This window comes from Erithacus rubecula (genome assembly GCF_903797595.1).
Source record: "Erithacus rubecula genome assembly, chromosome: 17".
In the NCBI taxonomy this organism is placed as follows: Eukaryota; Metazoa; Chordata; class Aves; order Passeriformes; family Muscicapidae; genus Erithacus; species Erithacus rubecula.
Genome location: NC_136669.1, coordinates 13,778,894 through 13,795,436, shown reverse-complemented (window position 1 = coordinate 13,795,436; position 16,543 = coordinate 13,778,894). Strand labels below are relative to the sequence as shown.

The 16,543-nt window shown below is 55.1% G+C and overlaps 1 protein-coding gene across 4 annotated transcripts in view; it reads right to left on the bottom strand.

Annotated features, from left to right (window-relative positions):
• Positions 1–7,291: 7,291 nt before the first annotated feature.
• The window catches only part of DNAAF8 (dynein axonemal assembly factor 8), an 88,136-nt gene continuing 78,884 nt past the window's right edge, over positions 7,292–16,543 (bottom strand). For 3 of the 4 annotated variants that reach the window (XM_079321021.1, XM_079321020.1, XM_079321022.1), the window contains exons 30-32: positions 16,452–16,537; positions 12,357–12,426; positions 7,292–9,365 (exon numbers count right to left, since the gene is read on the bottom strand). In XM_079321021.1, the coding sequence (XP_079177147.1) occupies positions 9,288–9,365; positions 12,357–12,426; positions 16,452–16,537 (234 nt within the window). In that variant the 3' untranslated portion in view covers positions 7,292–9,287. The remainder of the gene's footprint in view (positions 9,366–12,356; positions 12,427–16,451; positions 16,538–16,543) is intronic. The other variant, XM_079321023.1, reaches the window with a different exon arrangement.

The following is a 16,543-nucleotide window of genomic DNA, read 5'->3' as shown; positions in this document are numbered from 1 at the left end:
ATTGTCACCAGGCTCTGGCTGGCAGGAGTCTCCCCTCCCCGATCCAGACAAAAAAGGGATCGCTGCCATTTGACGTCTCCGAGCCGAAGCGCTCGCGCGGCTCCGGCGGAGCTGCCTTTAATCCAAAGTGAAACGGGGCTAATTTTATCCCGGCAAGGTCGGGATGCTGCGAGGGGCAGGAGCTGCTTGTCTCCAGGCAAAAGCTTCAGCCACAAAAAGCGGAGCTGAAGTTTGCCAAGCCACCACCTGCCCGGCAGAGCCGCAGCCTCCCCGCCTCCCCTCCGGGTTTGCTCCGGGGCGCTGCGGGGTCACGGCCGCTGCCCTTGGGCACCCCCCGAGCGAGGGATGAGCAACGCCATCACTGCTCTGAGAGGAAAACAATCCCCGACTGGGACAGATCCTGGGGGAGCGGAGGGAAGAGGGATGGTGTGGCAGGTGTGGAATGGTGTGGGTGTGCGTGCAGCATCCCGTAAAACCAGATCCTTCCGAGCCGGGAAGGCCAGGAAGGCCCGGCTGTGACACTCAGCTGCTGATCCCGCCTCGGATTTCATCCACCCCTCGGTTCCGGAGCTGGATGGTGCCCGGTTTTCCTCACAGACACTTAGTGAGGCACTGCAGCCCCAGCTAAAACACTGGGGGCTGGGAATAAAAATAACTGGGAATGATCTGCTCCTCGGGAGCACAATGATCAACGCCAAGCTGGCACCGCACGAAGTCCCACCCCGAGCGCAAACAAACCCTTTAAAAGGTAATATTTCGCCACTAGGATGGTGCTTCAGCTCGCTGCTGACTCAGGAGCGGCCGTGGGATGAGCGGGGAGTTGCCACGCAGCCCGAGCAGCGCGGGGAGCTCGGGGTCCGGGGGTTCCCCAGCCTGGCCCGGGGACACGGGGCCGCCAGCCCGGCCTGGGGCATCGCTAACTGCGCGGCTCGGGGCTGATCCGCTCCCTGACACTTCCAAAAATAGCGGCGGCACCGCGCTGCCATGGGCGTAGGGAGGAAGTGTGACTCATGTGGCACCCGGGTCCCCGGCGGAACCGGGCGGGCGCCCGAGGAATGCGGGAATGATGCGGGAATGGTGCGGGAATGATGGTGGAATAATGCGGGAATGGTGCGGGAATGCAGCAGGAATGGCAGCAGGCACAGGCACATCCCGATGCTCTTTCTGGTGGCAGCTCGGGCTCGTCCCTGCCCGTCCTTCCCGCGGGGACCCGCTGCTCTCTGCCATTCCAGCTGCCAGGGATGATGGACACGTGTCAGTCAAGGCCCCAGCGGGAATGAGCTGCTGGAGACAGACAGCACACAGTGTCCCGAGGTGGGGACAAGGCCGGGCTCAGCAGGCCCTGGCTGGAAGCAGAGGTGACCTTGTGTGACATCCAGGCCCCTCCGGGAGGAGGGAGAGCAGAGCCGGCTGCAGCTGCAGCCCAGCCCAGCTCCCGGCCCAGCCGTGCGTGCTGGGAGGAGCCCTGTGAGCATCCCCAGGAGCAGCTCAGGGCAGCCCCTGCCCGGGGGTCTGGGCTGGGGCACAGGGAACAGCAGGGAACTGCTGCAGGGATCTCTGCCACATTTCCCACCCGGCCCTGTGCTCCCCACCACGGCTTTGGATGCATTTTCACCCAAAGGTGATTTTCCCCATGGAAAAGGCAGTGTTTTCAGCAGGGTCCTTTGGCTGAAGGGTGGGTGGGGGTGTCAGCTTTGGGAAGAGGGCAGTTTTGGGGTGTGGGGAGGTGCCAGAGCCTGGGGGGAATCTGGGGAGCATCCCCAGCCCTGAACATCCCCACCCCCAAAGGGGTGGGCTATGGGATCCGGCTTGCAGGGCTCCCACGTTGCCATGACAACTGCAGCATCCCAGCTTGGCAGGGATGGGAAATCTCCTCCATCCCATCACCCGGACACGGCTCTGGAGCTGGCACAGGCAGCATCCCAAACCCACGGAGGAGCACGAAGTGCAATTCCTCCTTGCTGCACAGCCCCCACAGAGCTGCCAGGGCAGGGCAGGAGAGATTCCTGCTTTTCTCATGGGATCTTCCCATGCCAGACCCTTCCCCCTGCTCTGGATTTGTGGGGTCCTGGCAAGCAGAGCTGCCCCCAGGCTGCCCCCACACCTTCCTGTCGTCTCTGGGGTGGCTCCCAGATCACAGACCCTGCTCCCCCAGCTGGCCCAGATTTGGGGTGTCTCTGGGCTGGTGTTACCCCGTTAATAGGAGCATCCCCAGGGGCGGCTCTGGCTCTCTGCAGCCCCCTCAGCCCCGAGCCTGGAGAGATCCCGAGCTAATTCCTCGCTGACAGCAGTGGCACAGGCTGGGGATAATCTTATCTCCTCGTCTCAGAGGTTGCTGCACCTCCACAAAAGTCGCATTTGAAGAGCATTAATACAAGATTAATCGAGGTTTTAATAAACAGCGAATCGAGCGCTAATGGAGCCCAACTTGTAAACCATGTGTAACACCCCGGGGGCTTAAAGACATCCAGAACGGGGCTGGAACATGCTGAAAGGGGTGTTAATCGCCGTGTAGCCCTGAAGACATTGCAGGGGAAGGGAATTTTAGGGGAAAGCTGCAGGTGAGCCTGGGACACGACCTCACCCCTCCCACTACTTCAGGACACGGGGATTTACAAGCGTTTCCCCCACCCCAGCCCTGGCACGAAGGCAGCAGAGGAATTTGGGACACCTGAGTGCCCCCGGGGCTGGAGCCACGATGAGGCAAGGCCAGTTTATAAGGAAAGGCCAGATGTGCCCTGGAGTGGGATTATCCCCAGTCACGAAGTAGGGGGTGGGAACTTGGGACCATTTGGGGTGGGCAAACCCTGCAGCTGGCCTGGGACCCTCTCCTGGGGCTACAGGAGCCCATCAGCACCTCTCTGGCTGGAGCTGCTCCCAGATGAGATAATCCCAGACAGGGATTTCCATTCCCTCCATCACCTCCAGCCCGAGGAAGGTGCAGCTCCCTCAGCCTCTGCTGGGCTCACTCCCGTTTGTGGCACCTCTGCAGCCACTCCAGGCCAGGCCTGGTTTGAGGAGCAGTGCCAGGAGCCTTTACAAGGACCAAGGTCTAGTTCTAGAGTGCCCCTGTGCCCTGTGAGCAGGGCTGGGTCAGGCCTGCCACGAGGATAACTGGTGTGTGCCAGGGCTGGCTGGCTGCCCCCAGGGCCAGGGGCACTCCAACACCTGGAGCCTGCCAGCTGTGCTGGCTGTGGGCTGGACATCGACTCTGGCTGTAGCTGTGGCTGAGCTCAGCAGCTCAGGATGGATGGACTGGGGTGCTTCACTGGTCAGGATCTTCTCAGGGGTCCTCAGTTTGCTCCATAGCACCTCAATCCCTTCCATGTGTTTGGATTCCCCCTGTGGGGGAAGGAGCAGCTCTGCAGGACACCAGGTTGAAGCAGCCCAAGGTTCTCTGTCAGGAGCTGAACAGGCTTCCCAAGGAGGCTGGATCTTGGGGGAGGACAGCACTGGGGACCAGCATAACAGTCCCATTTATCCTGCAGGATGAGGCTGTGAGTCCCTACCCAGCTTTTCACCATTCCTGGGAGCCACTTCTTCCTGCTGCTCCAGGGGGACATTCCCTGGCCAGTCTGCTGTGAGAGGGAATCACCAGCAGCAGCTCAGGATCTGCCAGAGCCCTGGAGAGGAGGAGCCCCACACCCAGAGTCACCACTATGTCACACACACACAGTCATCACAGCATCCAGATCACAGAATTCCAGAATAGTTCAGCTTGGAAGGAGCCACTGGAGCTCATCTGGTCCCACCCTGCTTCAGCAGAAGGTGTTGCTCAGGATTGTGTCCCGATGGCTCTTGAGTATGTCTGGGGAAGGAGACACAGCCTCTGTGGGCAGCCTGGGCCAGTGTTTGGTCACTGCTCAGGGAGGAAGTTCTTCCTCATGCTGATGAGGCCAAAATCCCACAGGTGTGGAAGGAGGAGAGCCCAGGGGTCAGATCCACTGGTTCACCTGGCAGAGTAGCCAAGCACAGCCCCAGCACAGGGACAGGAGCTCAGCAGAACCCCAGCTGAGGCTTAAATATCCCACAGCTGTGGGTGGGTGGATGGATGGATGGATGGATGGATGGATGGATGGATGGATGGATGGATGGATGGATGGATGGATGGATGGATGGATGGATGGATGGATGGATGGATGGATGGATGGATGGATGGATGGATGGATGGATGGATGGATGGATGGATGACAGACCTTACAGCCCCTCAGCTGAGCTCCCCAGGAGTTTTTGTAGGCCCAGTTTGACCCCACCCTGTGTGAAACTGTCCAGGCAGAGCTTCTGCCTTGGTTTACTGGATCAGACTGGTCCCTTTTGGGGGTGGGCAGTGCTGTTGCTGCTGGGCTGTGGCTGTGCCAGGGCCAGGTGGGCACAGATGAGACTGCCAGCCCTGGTCTCAGAGACCCAGTTAGAGCATCCAGGGAGCTCCTGTGCCTATTCTGGCTGAGCAGCCCCATCCCTGCTCCCTTTTCCCTGTTCCTTGTTCCCTTTTCCCTATTTTCTGTTCCCTGCTCCCTGTTCCCATTCCCTGTTCCCTGGTTTAATTCCCCGCGGGTGACTCATCCCGGCCCCTTTATCAGCGCTGCACACAAAGAGCCCTTTGTGCTCCTGCAGCCCTGCCAGGGGGGATTGCCAAGGACCAATTAATCACCAGCTCCTGCTGCCACAGCCTGAGATGGTGCCCTGGGAAGGGGGAGGTCAAGGACTGGAGAGGGGACACTGCCCATGGGACAGGACTGGGACAGGAGCCCAGGTCCTGATGCCAGCCCAGGAAGGTGAGGCAAGGGCAGCCACCAGTCCTGGGATATCACAGTGATGGAATGAGAGCTGGGCTGGGTGTGAGGGAACCTTAAAGATTCCCCAATTTCCCTGTCAAGGGCAGGGGCACCTTCCACTGTCCCAGGCTGCTCCCAGCCCCATCCAACCTGGCCCTGGGCACTGCCAGGGATCCAGGGGCAGTCACAGCTTCTCTGGGCACCCTGTGCCAGGGCCTGCCCACCCTCCCAGGGAACAATTCCTTCCCAATATCCCATCCAGCCCTGCCCTCTGGCAATGGGAACCATTCCCTGTGTCCTGTCCCTCCATCTCTTGTCCCCAGTCCCTCTCCAGCTCTCCTGGAGCCCCTTTATGCCCTGGAAGGGGCTCTGAGGTGTCCCTGGAGATCAGCCAAGGGAGGTGTTTTTGGCCCTGCCAGCCACAGCAAGGCAGATACCTGTGGGCATGGGAGGTGCACAGCACAGGATTATCGAGTTTGGTGAGTATGGATGATCTAAGGACAACTCCTCCTGCTTCCTGAGCCAGCCATGGAGCTCAGCAGGTGAAACCCAAGTGCCCAATTTTGATTTTGCTGGGAGGGCAGCAAATCCTGCTGGCTGTGCAGTAATTCCCAGGCTGTGTGGTGACATGGGGCATTCTCAGGGCTGGTGTGAACAGGGCTGAAGCAGAACCATTTTTGTGGTGAAAAGAGTCAGTTTGGGCAGGCTGAGGTGCTGAGCAGTGGATGTGTCTGTGCTGGGGCTCAGCAGAGCTCCCCCAGCAGGGACTGGTGCTCACCCTGGGTCACAGTGACCCAGTCCCTTTGGACCACCTGCCAGGTGTCAGTGTCCCACTGCTGCAGGGGACAGCCAGGCAGGAATTACCAGCACTAAAGCTGTCCTTGGCACAGAGGAGCTGCAGAGCTCCAGCAGCAGTGAGGCTCTGCCTGTGCATCCAGCACCTGCACATCCCTGGGGACACCAATCCTTCCTGAGGAGGACAAAGGGCTCACCTGAGAGTTCCTGGGTGTGTGAGCAAACACAGTGTGCCCATCCCAGGGCACAGCAGGAGCTGCTCTGCCCCCAACACCTGCCCCTAAAGGGAGCTGATCAGGCTGGGAGAATGGGATTTCACCACCAGACACTGTGTTCCCATTTTTGCCATGGCAGGACTCTAAGGAGTTAACAGCAAATGCCACCTCCTGTATTTTATCTCTCATCCATTGAGGCAGCTCTGACACTGGCAGCAGAACAATGCAAAATTCTGATTAGCTCTGGTTTTCCAGCAAGAGGGGAGGCACAAGAGGGTGGGGATTTAGTACTATTCTGCATAATTTTTAATCTAAATTCCATTTCTTTTCTTTTCTTTCTCCAGGAAGCAAACAATCTAGGGGGTTTTGTACTCAATTTCTTGCTTTCATAATCTAAATGAATTGTTTGCAAGTAGGAGCCAGCTGCAAAGCTGGCAATCTGGGATCAAATCTGCCTTTCTCCTAGTTCTTTCAATCATTAATTTGCTCCTCAGCTCTGATTAGCTAATCCTGGCTGCCTTGTGGCAGCTTCCAGGGAGAAGCAGTGCAGGAGCTGCAGCTGCCATGGAGGGAGCTGGAGCTGCTGGGATTGATTCCTGGTGCCTCGTGGTGCTCCTGGTTGTCACTGCTCCAGAGACAAGTGGGGTGTTCTCTGGGAGAAAAGGCAGGCAGGGTTATTTGTGGAATGCTGGCATTTTGGAAATACCAGAGGATGATGCTTTCCCCTGCTCTGTGTGCGGGTTTGTTACTGAGATTAATTAGCTGGGCTGTGAAATAGGAGTCCAAGGCACAGCAGCAGATCCTTGCTCTGAGGTATTTGGGTGCTGCCCCATTTTTGGGATGTTGCTGCTGTGCCTGGGGGATGTGGCAGAGCTGGTACCTCCATTTCCTAGATGGAAACTGAGGCACAGGGCTTTGCTTGCTGGTGGATGGAGGCTCCCAGAGCTCAAGGCTCAGCAGGGATGTCTGCAAGGGGATGGGATGTGTTTTGTGCCAGGCCCTGGTTTGTTACACAGTGAATTAATCTTTGCTCAGAGGCTGCTGAGGCCCTGGCACAGGGTGCCCAGAGCAGCTGTGGCTGCCCCTGGATCCCTGGCAGTGCCCAAGGCCAGGCTGGATGGGGTTTGGAGCAGCCTGGGACAGTGGGAGGTGTCCCTGCCCATGACCAGGGGATGGGATGGACTTTCAGATCCCTTCACACCAAAACCATTCATAATTCTCTGATTTTATTAATTAATCCTATGAATTAATGAATTAATTGGTCTCACCTCCTGGCAGTGCTCCTGCCAAGCCCAGATGGGCTGGGGGTGTCCCACTGGGATGTCACTTCCCCAGGCTGACACTGGCTTCCCAGAGCATTCCCTCCTGTTGTCCAGCTCCCTGTGACCTCAGTCCCCAGGTGACCCTTGTGTCACCAGGCTGGCTGGGTCAGGGCTGCTGCTGGCCCCCTGTGCCCCTTCCTCACGTGCAGCTCCACAGGGCTCTCCCTCAGCTGCTTTATTCCATTCCTTTTCCAGATCAAATTCCCCGAGTGCTGGGGGTGGATCCTTTTAATTTTCATTTGTTTCAAAGCCATACAGGGTTTACAAGCATGACAGAAATGTGCCTGGAGTGCAGGAAATGGCCTAGTTAGCTGCAGGAGCAGAGCAGGCTCCTCCAGCACGCTGACTCCAAGGACCTCCTCCTCCCCAGGGACCAGGGCAGCTGCCTGCTTCCCTCCCCAGCTCCCTTCTGGAGATATTTGGTCCTTCCACAAAGCCCAAAGAGCCAGTGCAGGCAGAACAGTGCTGGGGAGCAGAGGTTGGGAGAAACTTCCAAGGCTGGACAGGGCTTGGAGCAACCTGGGATAGTGGAAGGTGTCCCTGCCCATGGCAGGGTGAGTTTTAAGGTTTCTTCCAACACAAACCAGTCTGGGTTTGTGTGATTGTGACTCTGGAATGGTGTGTGAGCTCAGGCCAGGTCACTGTGTCCCCCCTCACACCCAGCTGGCTGTGACAATCTCTTTAGGCTGCTCCAAGGTGGTTTAGAGAAGGGCAGGGGCTGTGTTGGGGCTGCTCCCTGCTGAGGCAGCAGAGCTTGCAGGGTCACCCCTCTGACAGCTCTGGGCACTTCCACCTCATCTGCAAAGGAACAGATCTCAGAGGTGTCCCCTTCTCCCAGGGGCTGTGAGCTGGGGAGGAGGAGGGCTCAGCCCAGGCTCTTTCTGAGGGAAAGGCCCTGCAAAGAAGGGGCTGACAGCATCCAGAGCTGGGCTGGGCACACTGTCCCTCACCTCTGGGACACTCACAGGGACTGTCCTGCCTCCTCTGCCATGGCTGGAACTGGAAACATGCACAGAGGGACAGAATGTCCTGAGCTGGAAGGGACCCAAAAGGATCAAGGATCTAACCTTGGCCCTGCACAGACACCCAAACAAGCCCCATGACCCTGTGCATCCCTGGTGTCCAAACACTCCTGGAGCAGCCTCAGGGCTGTGCCCATTCCCTGGGGAGCCTGGGCAGTGCCAGCACCCTCTGGGGAAGAACCTTTCCTGATCTCCAGCCATTCCCTGGTCCTGTCCCTGCCCCAGGGAGCAGAGATTGGAGCTGCAGCCCCTGCTGAGCTCTGCCCTCAGTCTCCTTCTCCAGCTGAACAATCCAAGTGCCCTCAGCTGCTCCTCAGACCCTTCCCCATGGCCGTGCCCCTCCTTTGGACACTCTCAGCAGCTTTAGATCCTCCTGACATGGTGGCACCCACAACTGCCCAGACCTGAGGTGAGGGCAGAGTCTAAATCTAAGTCTTTGCCTTAGCAGGGCAGGTGGGAACAGGAGGCTTCCTGGGCTGAGAAGAGACTTTTCTAAAAGAAAAGGGTCCCAGGAAAGCTTTGTATTAACACCAGCTTCCTTTCCTCTGGGCTCCTAGGAAGGATGACAGGACCAGCAGCTGCTGAGGGAGGTGAAGAGGAGGCTGTGTGCCCATGGTGGGGAGCAGGAAGGGGCTGGCACAGCCCATGGCTGCTGCAGCACAGGCAGGTGAACATTGAGCTGTCCAGCTCTTAATCTTATTGAATGGTTCAGCCTGGTATACTGAACCTCCAGGGATCCAGCTTCCCCTCTATTTCCATTTCATTTGCTGTGGGTTTGTCTTTGGTTCAAAGAACACAGCAGCCAGCAGAGTCTCTCCATGAAGTCTTTGAGGCCTGGTGGAGATGGAGTCCCCAGGCACCTGAGAGATACAGCAGTGAACACCTGCCCCTGTATTTGCTTCCTGAGGTTTTCCCAGCCACTGGAGTGCTCCAAGCCTTGCTCCATGGACACACAGATTGTCTCTGGATAAACTCCACAGTTCAGAGGGGTTTGTTTTGGGGTGCTGAGCCTTCCTCCAGCATCTCATTTCTCTGACCCATGCTAATGCCACACTTCAGATCTGTGTTTAATTCCAAACAAACAGTGCTCTTAGAGCAGGTTGTGCCTGTGTGTCCATCTCCACAGCCAAGGCTGCCTGGGGGTCTTGCCCATCTCTGCTAGCAATCCTGGGATTCAATCCTGTGGATGCTCTCTGATGTCAGGGAGTCAAAGAGGCAGCAGAGCAGCTCCTGGGCCTGGGGAGAAAACAAGGAGAGGGTGGGAGGAGAGCTGTGAGTTCTGTGCATGGCAAAGAAACTGTTTTCCAGAGGCAGGTTTCTTGTGCAGAGGCTGTTCCCCAGGCTGGATTAATCCCAGCACTGAGGTGGCTGTGAGTGTCCCCCAGCAGGCAACAGCTCCCTGTGATGCTCAGGAGTTGTTTTCAAGGAACTGAGGAAAAGCAGCAACAAGAGAGGTGCTAAGTGGGAAATCTCCTCCCTCCTGGCTGCTCTGCCCCTCCTTCCCAAGCCCAGCCCTGGAGCAGCCCGGGCAGGCTGGCTCTGAGCTGGAGAGGCCAATGTGTGCCCAGCCTGCACTCCTGCCTGTGCTGATGAGCCCCAGAGCACTGGGGGTGCTGTGCCTGCCCTGCCTCTCCTCACAGTCTCTTTGATGGGATGCAGCCCTCCTGCCTGCTGCTGAGGGGCAGAGGATGAGGCCAAGAGGGCTGGGACGTGTTTTCCCTGTGTTCTGCTCCAGTTCCACGTGTCAGGTGTGTGCAGGGAGGTGGCTCCAGGCAGAGAGGAGGGATTGGTGCTGCCAGGGGAGGCTGGGCTGCTCCCCTTGGGCTCTTACTGAGGGACAGAGGCTGTGTCACCCCACTGCTCTGAGGGTGATGGTGGCAGGTCAGTGATGTCACCGAGGGACAGACACCTGCTCCTCACAGCCCCATCCCTGCAGTCACAGTGCAGGTGAGGGGAAGTGCCCAGCCCCTGACCACTTCCCTGTCACTGGAGACATCCCAGTTTGGGCATGGACCAGCTGCAGGAACACCTGGGACACCCCTGTGGAACGTCACCAGCCCCTAATGGTGGCACCAACAAACAAACCACGGCTCTGTCACTTCCACCTGTGAGCTGTGCTGAGAACAAGGAACTCCCAAATCCTGGATCTGTCTGCTCCTAAGGCAGGGCTTCACCCGGGGCAGGTGAAGGTGTCCAGGAATGCAGCAGGAGCAGCAGACAACCAGCCCAGGCACAGATGTCAGCACTGCACCAGGCCACATTTGGAAAGCTGACCTCTCATCCTATTGCCTAATCCCAAATCACACTGGGAGCCAGGATGATATTCCATTCCACCAGGAAAGGCTGCAGCTCTGCACAGACCATGAGGATTTGAAACCCATGTTCATTTAACCCTCCTGAACTCTGCCTGATATCGTGTTGTTGCTCATTAGCTTTGCCCTGCAAAGCCTGGCTGACATTTCATAAACTCATTAGCAGGAGATCAGAGGCTCAAACATCATTCCTGGGGCCATCCTTTGAGGAACAGATTCCCCAGTGTGTTTGCTCCTCAGATCTCACTCTGATTCCTGAACCTACCCTGAACTTGGAGAAAAGGCCCTTTGGAAAACCAACAGGAGCTGCTGCTGTGCTGCTGTCCCAGGACTGCATTCCTGCTCAAAACTCCCAGCTCCTGCCAGCAGCCCCTGCTTCCAGAGGGATTCCTCTGCACATCCCAGGCTGCCAGAAGCAGGGAGAAGGGCTGAGCATATTTGCTTTTTCTCCTCTCTAGCACACAAAGCCCTGGAAGCCTCTCCCTGATAGGCTCATTCCCCAGTGCTGGGAAGCAGCAGGGATTTCATGTCAGGCACAGAGATGTAATGTCCTTTCAAAGCAAATCAGGAGACAGCCTGGACTTGCTGCCCTGTCACATTCCTTGGCAACAGCCTGGCACCCTGGCAGAGCAGCACTGGGCTGTGACAGCCCTGCAGCTCTGCAGAGCTGCCCAGGCACTGCAGCTCAGGATCCCTCTGTGCCCTGGGAAGGCAGCTCAGCTCTCCCGGGAAGCTGGAAGCTGTGAGGGTGTGAAAAGCAGGAATGCACACTTCAAAGAGGCCGCGGTGTCTTTTAAGGCTCAATCCTCAGAGCACTGGTGCTTGAAGGCAGCTCTGATATGTGAGATGAGGTTACAAACACATCTCGCTCTCCTGCTGGGCTTTTATTGGGAAGAAAAGGGATCCAGAGGAGAGGTTTGTCCACTTGCTATCCTTTCTCACTCTCCACAAGTCTTTTATCACAGAATCACAGAATGGTTTGGGCTGGAAGGGACCTTAAAGCTCACCTCACTCCACCCCCTGGCATGGGCAGGGACACCTCCACCAGGGCCTCACATCTCCTGATCTGCCTCCTCTATCCAAAACTCTCATTTGTTTGGAACTAAACTTTGATGATTACAGCCCGAATTTTGAATGTATTTATGCAGTTTATTCCCATTAGCTGCCCACGTGTCTGGAGCTCAGTGTTTCCTTTCTTGGGATGAATTACTGAGAAAATATTCAGCTAGACCATCCCTGGAATGGCTAATGGCTTCACTCCTCCTCTTCCACTTGGATTTGGGCTTCTGAAATGCAACTTTCAGAACACAGGACCTGTGCCAGCTTGGCCATAGGGCTGAATGAACATTTCCTGTCACTATTTTTGACAAATATCACAGACACTTGAAATCCCTGGGAGGGTGGGCAGGCCCTGGCACAGGGTGCCCAGAGCAGCTGTGGCTGCCCCTGGATCCCTGGCAGTGCCCAAGGCCAGGCTGGACAGAGCTTGGAGCACCTTGGGATAGTAAAAGGTGGCACTGGATGGGCTTTCAGGTCCCTTCCAACCCCAACCCTTCCACAATTCTGATATTTTTCTCAGTGTTGATTTTTCACAAAAAAAAAAACAAAAAAAAAAAAAAAAAAAAAAAAAAAGTAACAGATTTTCTATGGAAAACACAGAACCTTTATCAATATCTCCAAATGTTTTGATTCAAGATTGTATCACCACTGTAATGTGGGAGACAGTTTGACAGGACTTTGGTCCCACCTGCCCCATGTTCTGGGCTCTCAGCCTTAAGCCAAAGCTTGGGGCTGTCACCACCTCTGACTCATGAAAAGTTACAATTTTCTTTGAAATTTCAACCAATATTAACAAGTTCCCTTCATCAAAGGGACACGAAGAACACACACCCACACCATAAACATCTCTACTTGCCTGATTCTCATTTTGGGGATAAAGGAGATGCTCTGCAGTGTCCAGCACCGACTGGTTCTTCAGGCAGGCACTGGGGGCAGAGAGAAAGGGGAGCAGGGTTAGTTTGCCATGTCAGCTGGCAGGGAGGGAGATGACCCAGCTCTGGGGAGCTCTGAGCTCTGTGCCAGGGCATCTGCTACTGCTCCTCTTTACACAGCTATATCCTGGCTTTTACAAAGCTTTGTGTAAATGGCTTTGCACTATTTGAATACAAACCTTCAAACAAACAGCCATGTCCAGCTGCATAATGGTGGCTCTGGGGCAGTGGGAAATGCACATAAATGTGGGTGCTTCACTTTGGGCAAGGGGCTTTTCCTCCACTGGGACAATCTGGGTGTTTTTCCCCAATCCCAGGATTTACTGAACTGCCTGGAGCAGCAGGCACTGCCTCACCAGTTCTGGTTTTGCTCTGGCCCTTCTCAAGCCATGCATGAGCTGACCACAAAATGTATTCCAGAGAAATGGAAAGGCAAGGGACCAATCCCAGAATTGCCTTTTAAAGGGACTCTGTGCACACTCGGAGCCTCGGGCTTGAAAACTCTGCCGAGGATTTGGAAACCACTCCCTGCTCCCTGCCCCCATACGCAGGTATTGTGCTTGGCAACAGTTTTCCCTTCGCTGGTTCTCAACTGCTCCGAGATTTTACACCCCATGTGTTCATTTCTCTCTCCCTTTTTTTTTTCTTTTTCTTTTTTTTTTTTTTTTTTTTTTTTAATTTCTACACCTCCTTCCCCTCCAAAGCTCCCCGGGATGAGCTTCCTATAGGGATAACATCGCTCCCTGCTAGCAGCAATTAACACTTGGGAAGAATGTTTCATCAGAGAGAAAAACATCCAGCTAAGTTCCTCAGCACTTGGCTTCTGCTCTGATTGCAGCACCTTGCTTAAAGGCAGGAAGGCACAAAGCCTGGCTTAAACTCTAATTCTCTCCTGCTGCAGCTCGGTTTTGGGGGTGCTTTAGTCAAACCCTGCCTTACTGAGCCGAGTTAACCAGGTGAGCTGCTAAGTCTGTGCACAACACAGGTCCTGACAATCTTAAAGTGCTTTTTACATGCTTGAAGCATAGAGGAGTAATCACTGTGGGATCAGCATCACCTCTTAAGGCAGCTAAATCTGGTTTGTCATGCATAAAAAGCAGAGCGTGCCTTCCTTCCAGGAGTTGCTTTGAATCTAATGTTGTAAATTCTTGCCTCTGCCACCCTGCAGCCAGGAAATGTGGCTGTGAAAACAAGTTATGACAGGCAAAATTCAGATGTTGTATCCTGAGCCATGCAGGCAGCTGGATGCTGGCAGAACAAGGAAGGCGAGTCCCGTGTAGTTTTGCCTTGTCTGTGGGTAGGATGGTGTCACTTCCCTGCCCAGGGTCCCAACACCTCCCTGTGCCCTGTGAGCTCCCCTTGGCCCACTCCCAGGCTCTCCCAGATTCCTGCTTTTGGCAGCCAACCCAACTCCCAGGCTGCTGTTGTGCCCACACCTGCATTGTTCGTGTCCCTTTTTCTGTGCTCTCTGGTTTTTGGTGCACAAACAATGCCCTGGATGTCTAAAATGCAGCCAGAACGGGCCCTGCTGCTCAACAGCCACAAGGAGGGTCTGGGGCTGTCCCAAACCTGCCAGGATCTAGATGACTCTCCTCGACAGAGCTGGCTCAGGGAAGCTTTAATAGGCTCAGGACTAGGAGCGCACATTGTTCTCGCAACACCTGATTGCTCTTTATCCCAGCCCATCTCTGACATCACAGCCAGGCTTGCACACAGATGGGAACGTCCCTCCCCGTGGCACAGAGCCGCAGAAATGTGCCGCAGCTCTGATTTAAGTCCCAGGGCTGGAAAATAATCCCTGCAGGCGGCGAGGCTTCAGCAGTGCAGCTGAAATGCAAGGAACTGGGCAGGTATTGGAATGCTGAGCCCTGGCAGAGAGAGGGAGTGATTTAGCCGGGATAGAAAGGGCTGATGGAGCTGTAAGAGTAATTAACCTCTGGTGTTATTTAAATTGAAGATGTCTTGGCATGAAGTGTCCTTGGGAGGCACCAGTGAAGTCAGGCTGGTTTTATAAAGTTCGGCAGCTTGGGAGACAATAAGGGTGTGAGCTCCTGATCTCCCTGAGGATCAGAACCCTCCCTCTTCCCACCCTCGGGCACACCTTGCTGCCCCTCCCTTCCACAGGCATTTTCCATCAGCAAAAAAATGTGGGGCTTGGTTGTTTTTTTTGGTGGGTTTTTTTTGGGGTTTGTTTTTTGGTACAGCTGGTTTGAAAAGGTTCTATGATCACTGGGTCTGGCATTGGGGGAAAGGCAGAGTGGATCCCTTTGTTTGGGGGTAGATCCCTTTGTTTGGGGCTGGATCCATTCGTTTGGGGTTAGATCCATTTGTTTGCCCTTTGGAAGTGCCTCCTGACCCCCATAAGTTATTCACATATATTTTGGAGCTCAGCACAGAAGTTCATCCTTTGTACAGAGCAGGAGGGGGGTGAAGGTGCAGAGATTGGCACCTATTCTCACCCACTCCTCAGCCCCTTGGCTCTCTGAAAGAAGAAGTACCTCCAGCAGTGACCTCCAGGGTTCCCAGAAATTTGCTTTTTTTCATTGTAAACCAGAGAAAAATTAGGAGAAATCTCACCATAAAGGTAACTTTATATTTTTCTCCCTTTGCAGAGTGGAAGGTTTGGGCTGTGGCTTCCAAGGGTGGGATTTTAAATGAATGGAAGCAAAATCAAAATGCTGTCAGTAGCTTAAAAACATTTTTGAAAAGTTACCAATGGAATCTGTTCCAACCATTGCTGCCAGGTGTGGCCCTGGGAACATTTCTGCCAAGTGTGAGAACTCTGAGCAACGTTGATATTCATCTTTGAGCCCTTGGTGCCTGCACCCTCCAGCAGCCCTGCATCCCTGACTCCTGTGCACTGACAGCACGTGCTGCAAGTCCTGCAGAGGGTGCAGCCAGAGCCGGGATGGGGATTTTGGCCTGGCTGCTGGGCTGCTCCACACGGGATGTGGCACAACCCCCACCCCTGGCTCCTGTGCCAGAGGAGCCATGTGTGAGAGTGCACACGCCAGTGCCAAACACCAGCCCCGAGCAGGGAGCTCTTCCCTCTGGGGAACACAGGGTTAATTGCCCTGCTAATCACTCTGTTTCACTAATCAGTCCCTGCAGAGGGGTTCTGTTTGTTTATCCAGGCTTATGCATCCTCTACCCAGCGTTTCTGGTGATTTATTTAAGAGGCTAATTTTTGATTTTGCTTTCTGGCATTTTTTTTAAGGTTTGGTTGTTTGGTTTGTTTTTTTTTTTTTTTTTTTTTCTTCACAGCAAACATAAATCTGCTAAGATATTTCTCCTAGGAATTGTATTGGTTCAGCAGGTCTATTCCCAATGTGAGTCCTTACTTCAGAGAATTCCCTGTATTCATGGAACCATGCTGTTGAGCCCTGTGGACACTGCAGGTCCTTAACAAAGAACACAACTGGGTTTTTAAAGGTCCTGAGTACAGGACACATGACTTGGAAACTGGGGAACACTCTCAGGTATTGGGACCCTCATGACAAGAGACATTGAGAGGCTGGAGTGTCCAGGGAAGGGAACAGAGCTGGGGAAGGGGCTGGAGCACCAGGAGAGGCTGAGGGAGCTGGGAAAGGGGCTCAGCCTGGAGAGAAGGAGGCTCAGGGGGAACCTTCTGGCTCTGCACAACTCCCTGACAGGAGGGGACAGCCGGGGGGATCGGGCTCTGGGAAGAGGGAACAGGGACAGGACCAGGGGAAATGGCCTCAGGTTGTGCCAGGGGAGGTTTAGGTTGGATATTGGGAGAATTTCTTCATGGGAAGGGTGGTCAGGCACTGGCCCAGCTGTACAGGGCAGTGGTGGAGTCCCCATCCCTGAAGTGTTAAAATGTGTGGATGTGGCACTTGAGGGCCTCGTTTAATGGTGAATGTGTTGGTTGCTGGCTGCATTTGATCTTTCCCAACCTTAACAATTCCATGCCCCAGTGACTGAGCCATGCACAAGGCACCTGTGCAGAACAGGTTGGAAGCACAGCAAAGTGAGGTGGTTTCCCTCAGGGGCCTTACCTGTCCAGCAGAGAGCCCAGGGAGGTGACAGCGCTGTCCCACTGTGCTGCCAGCACCAGGCACAGCCCATCCTTCAGCAGGGAGCACTGCAA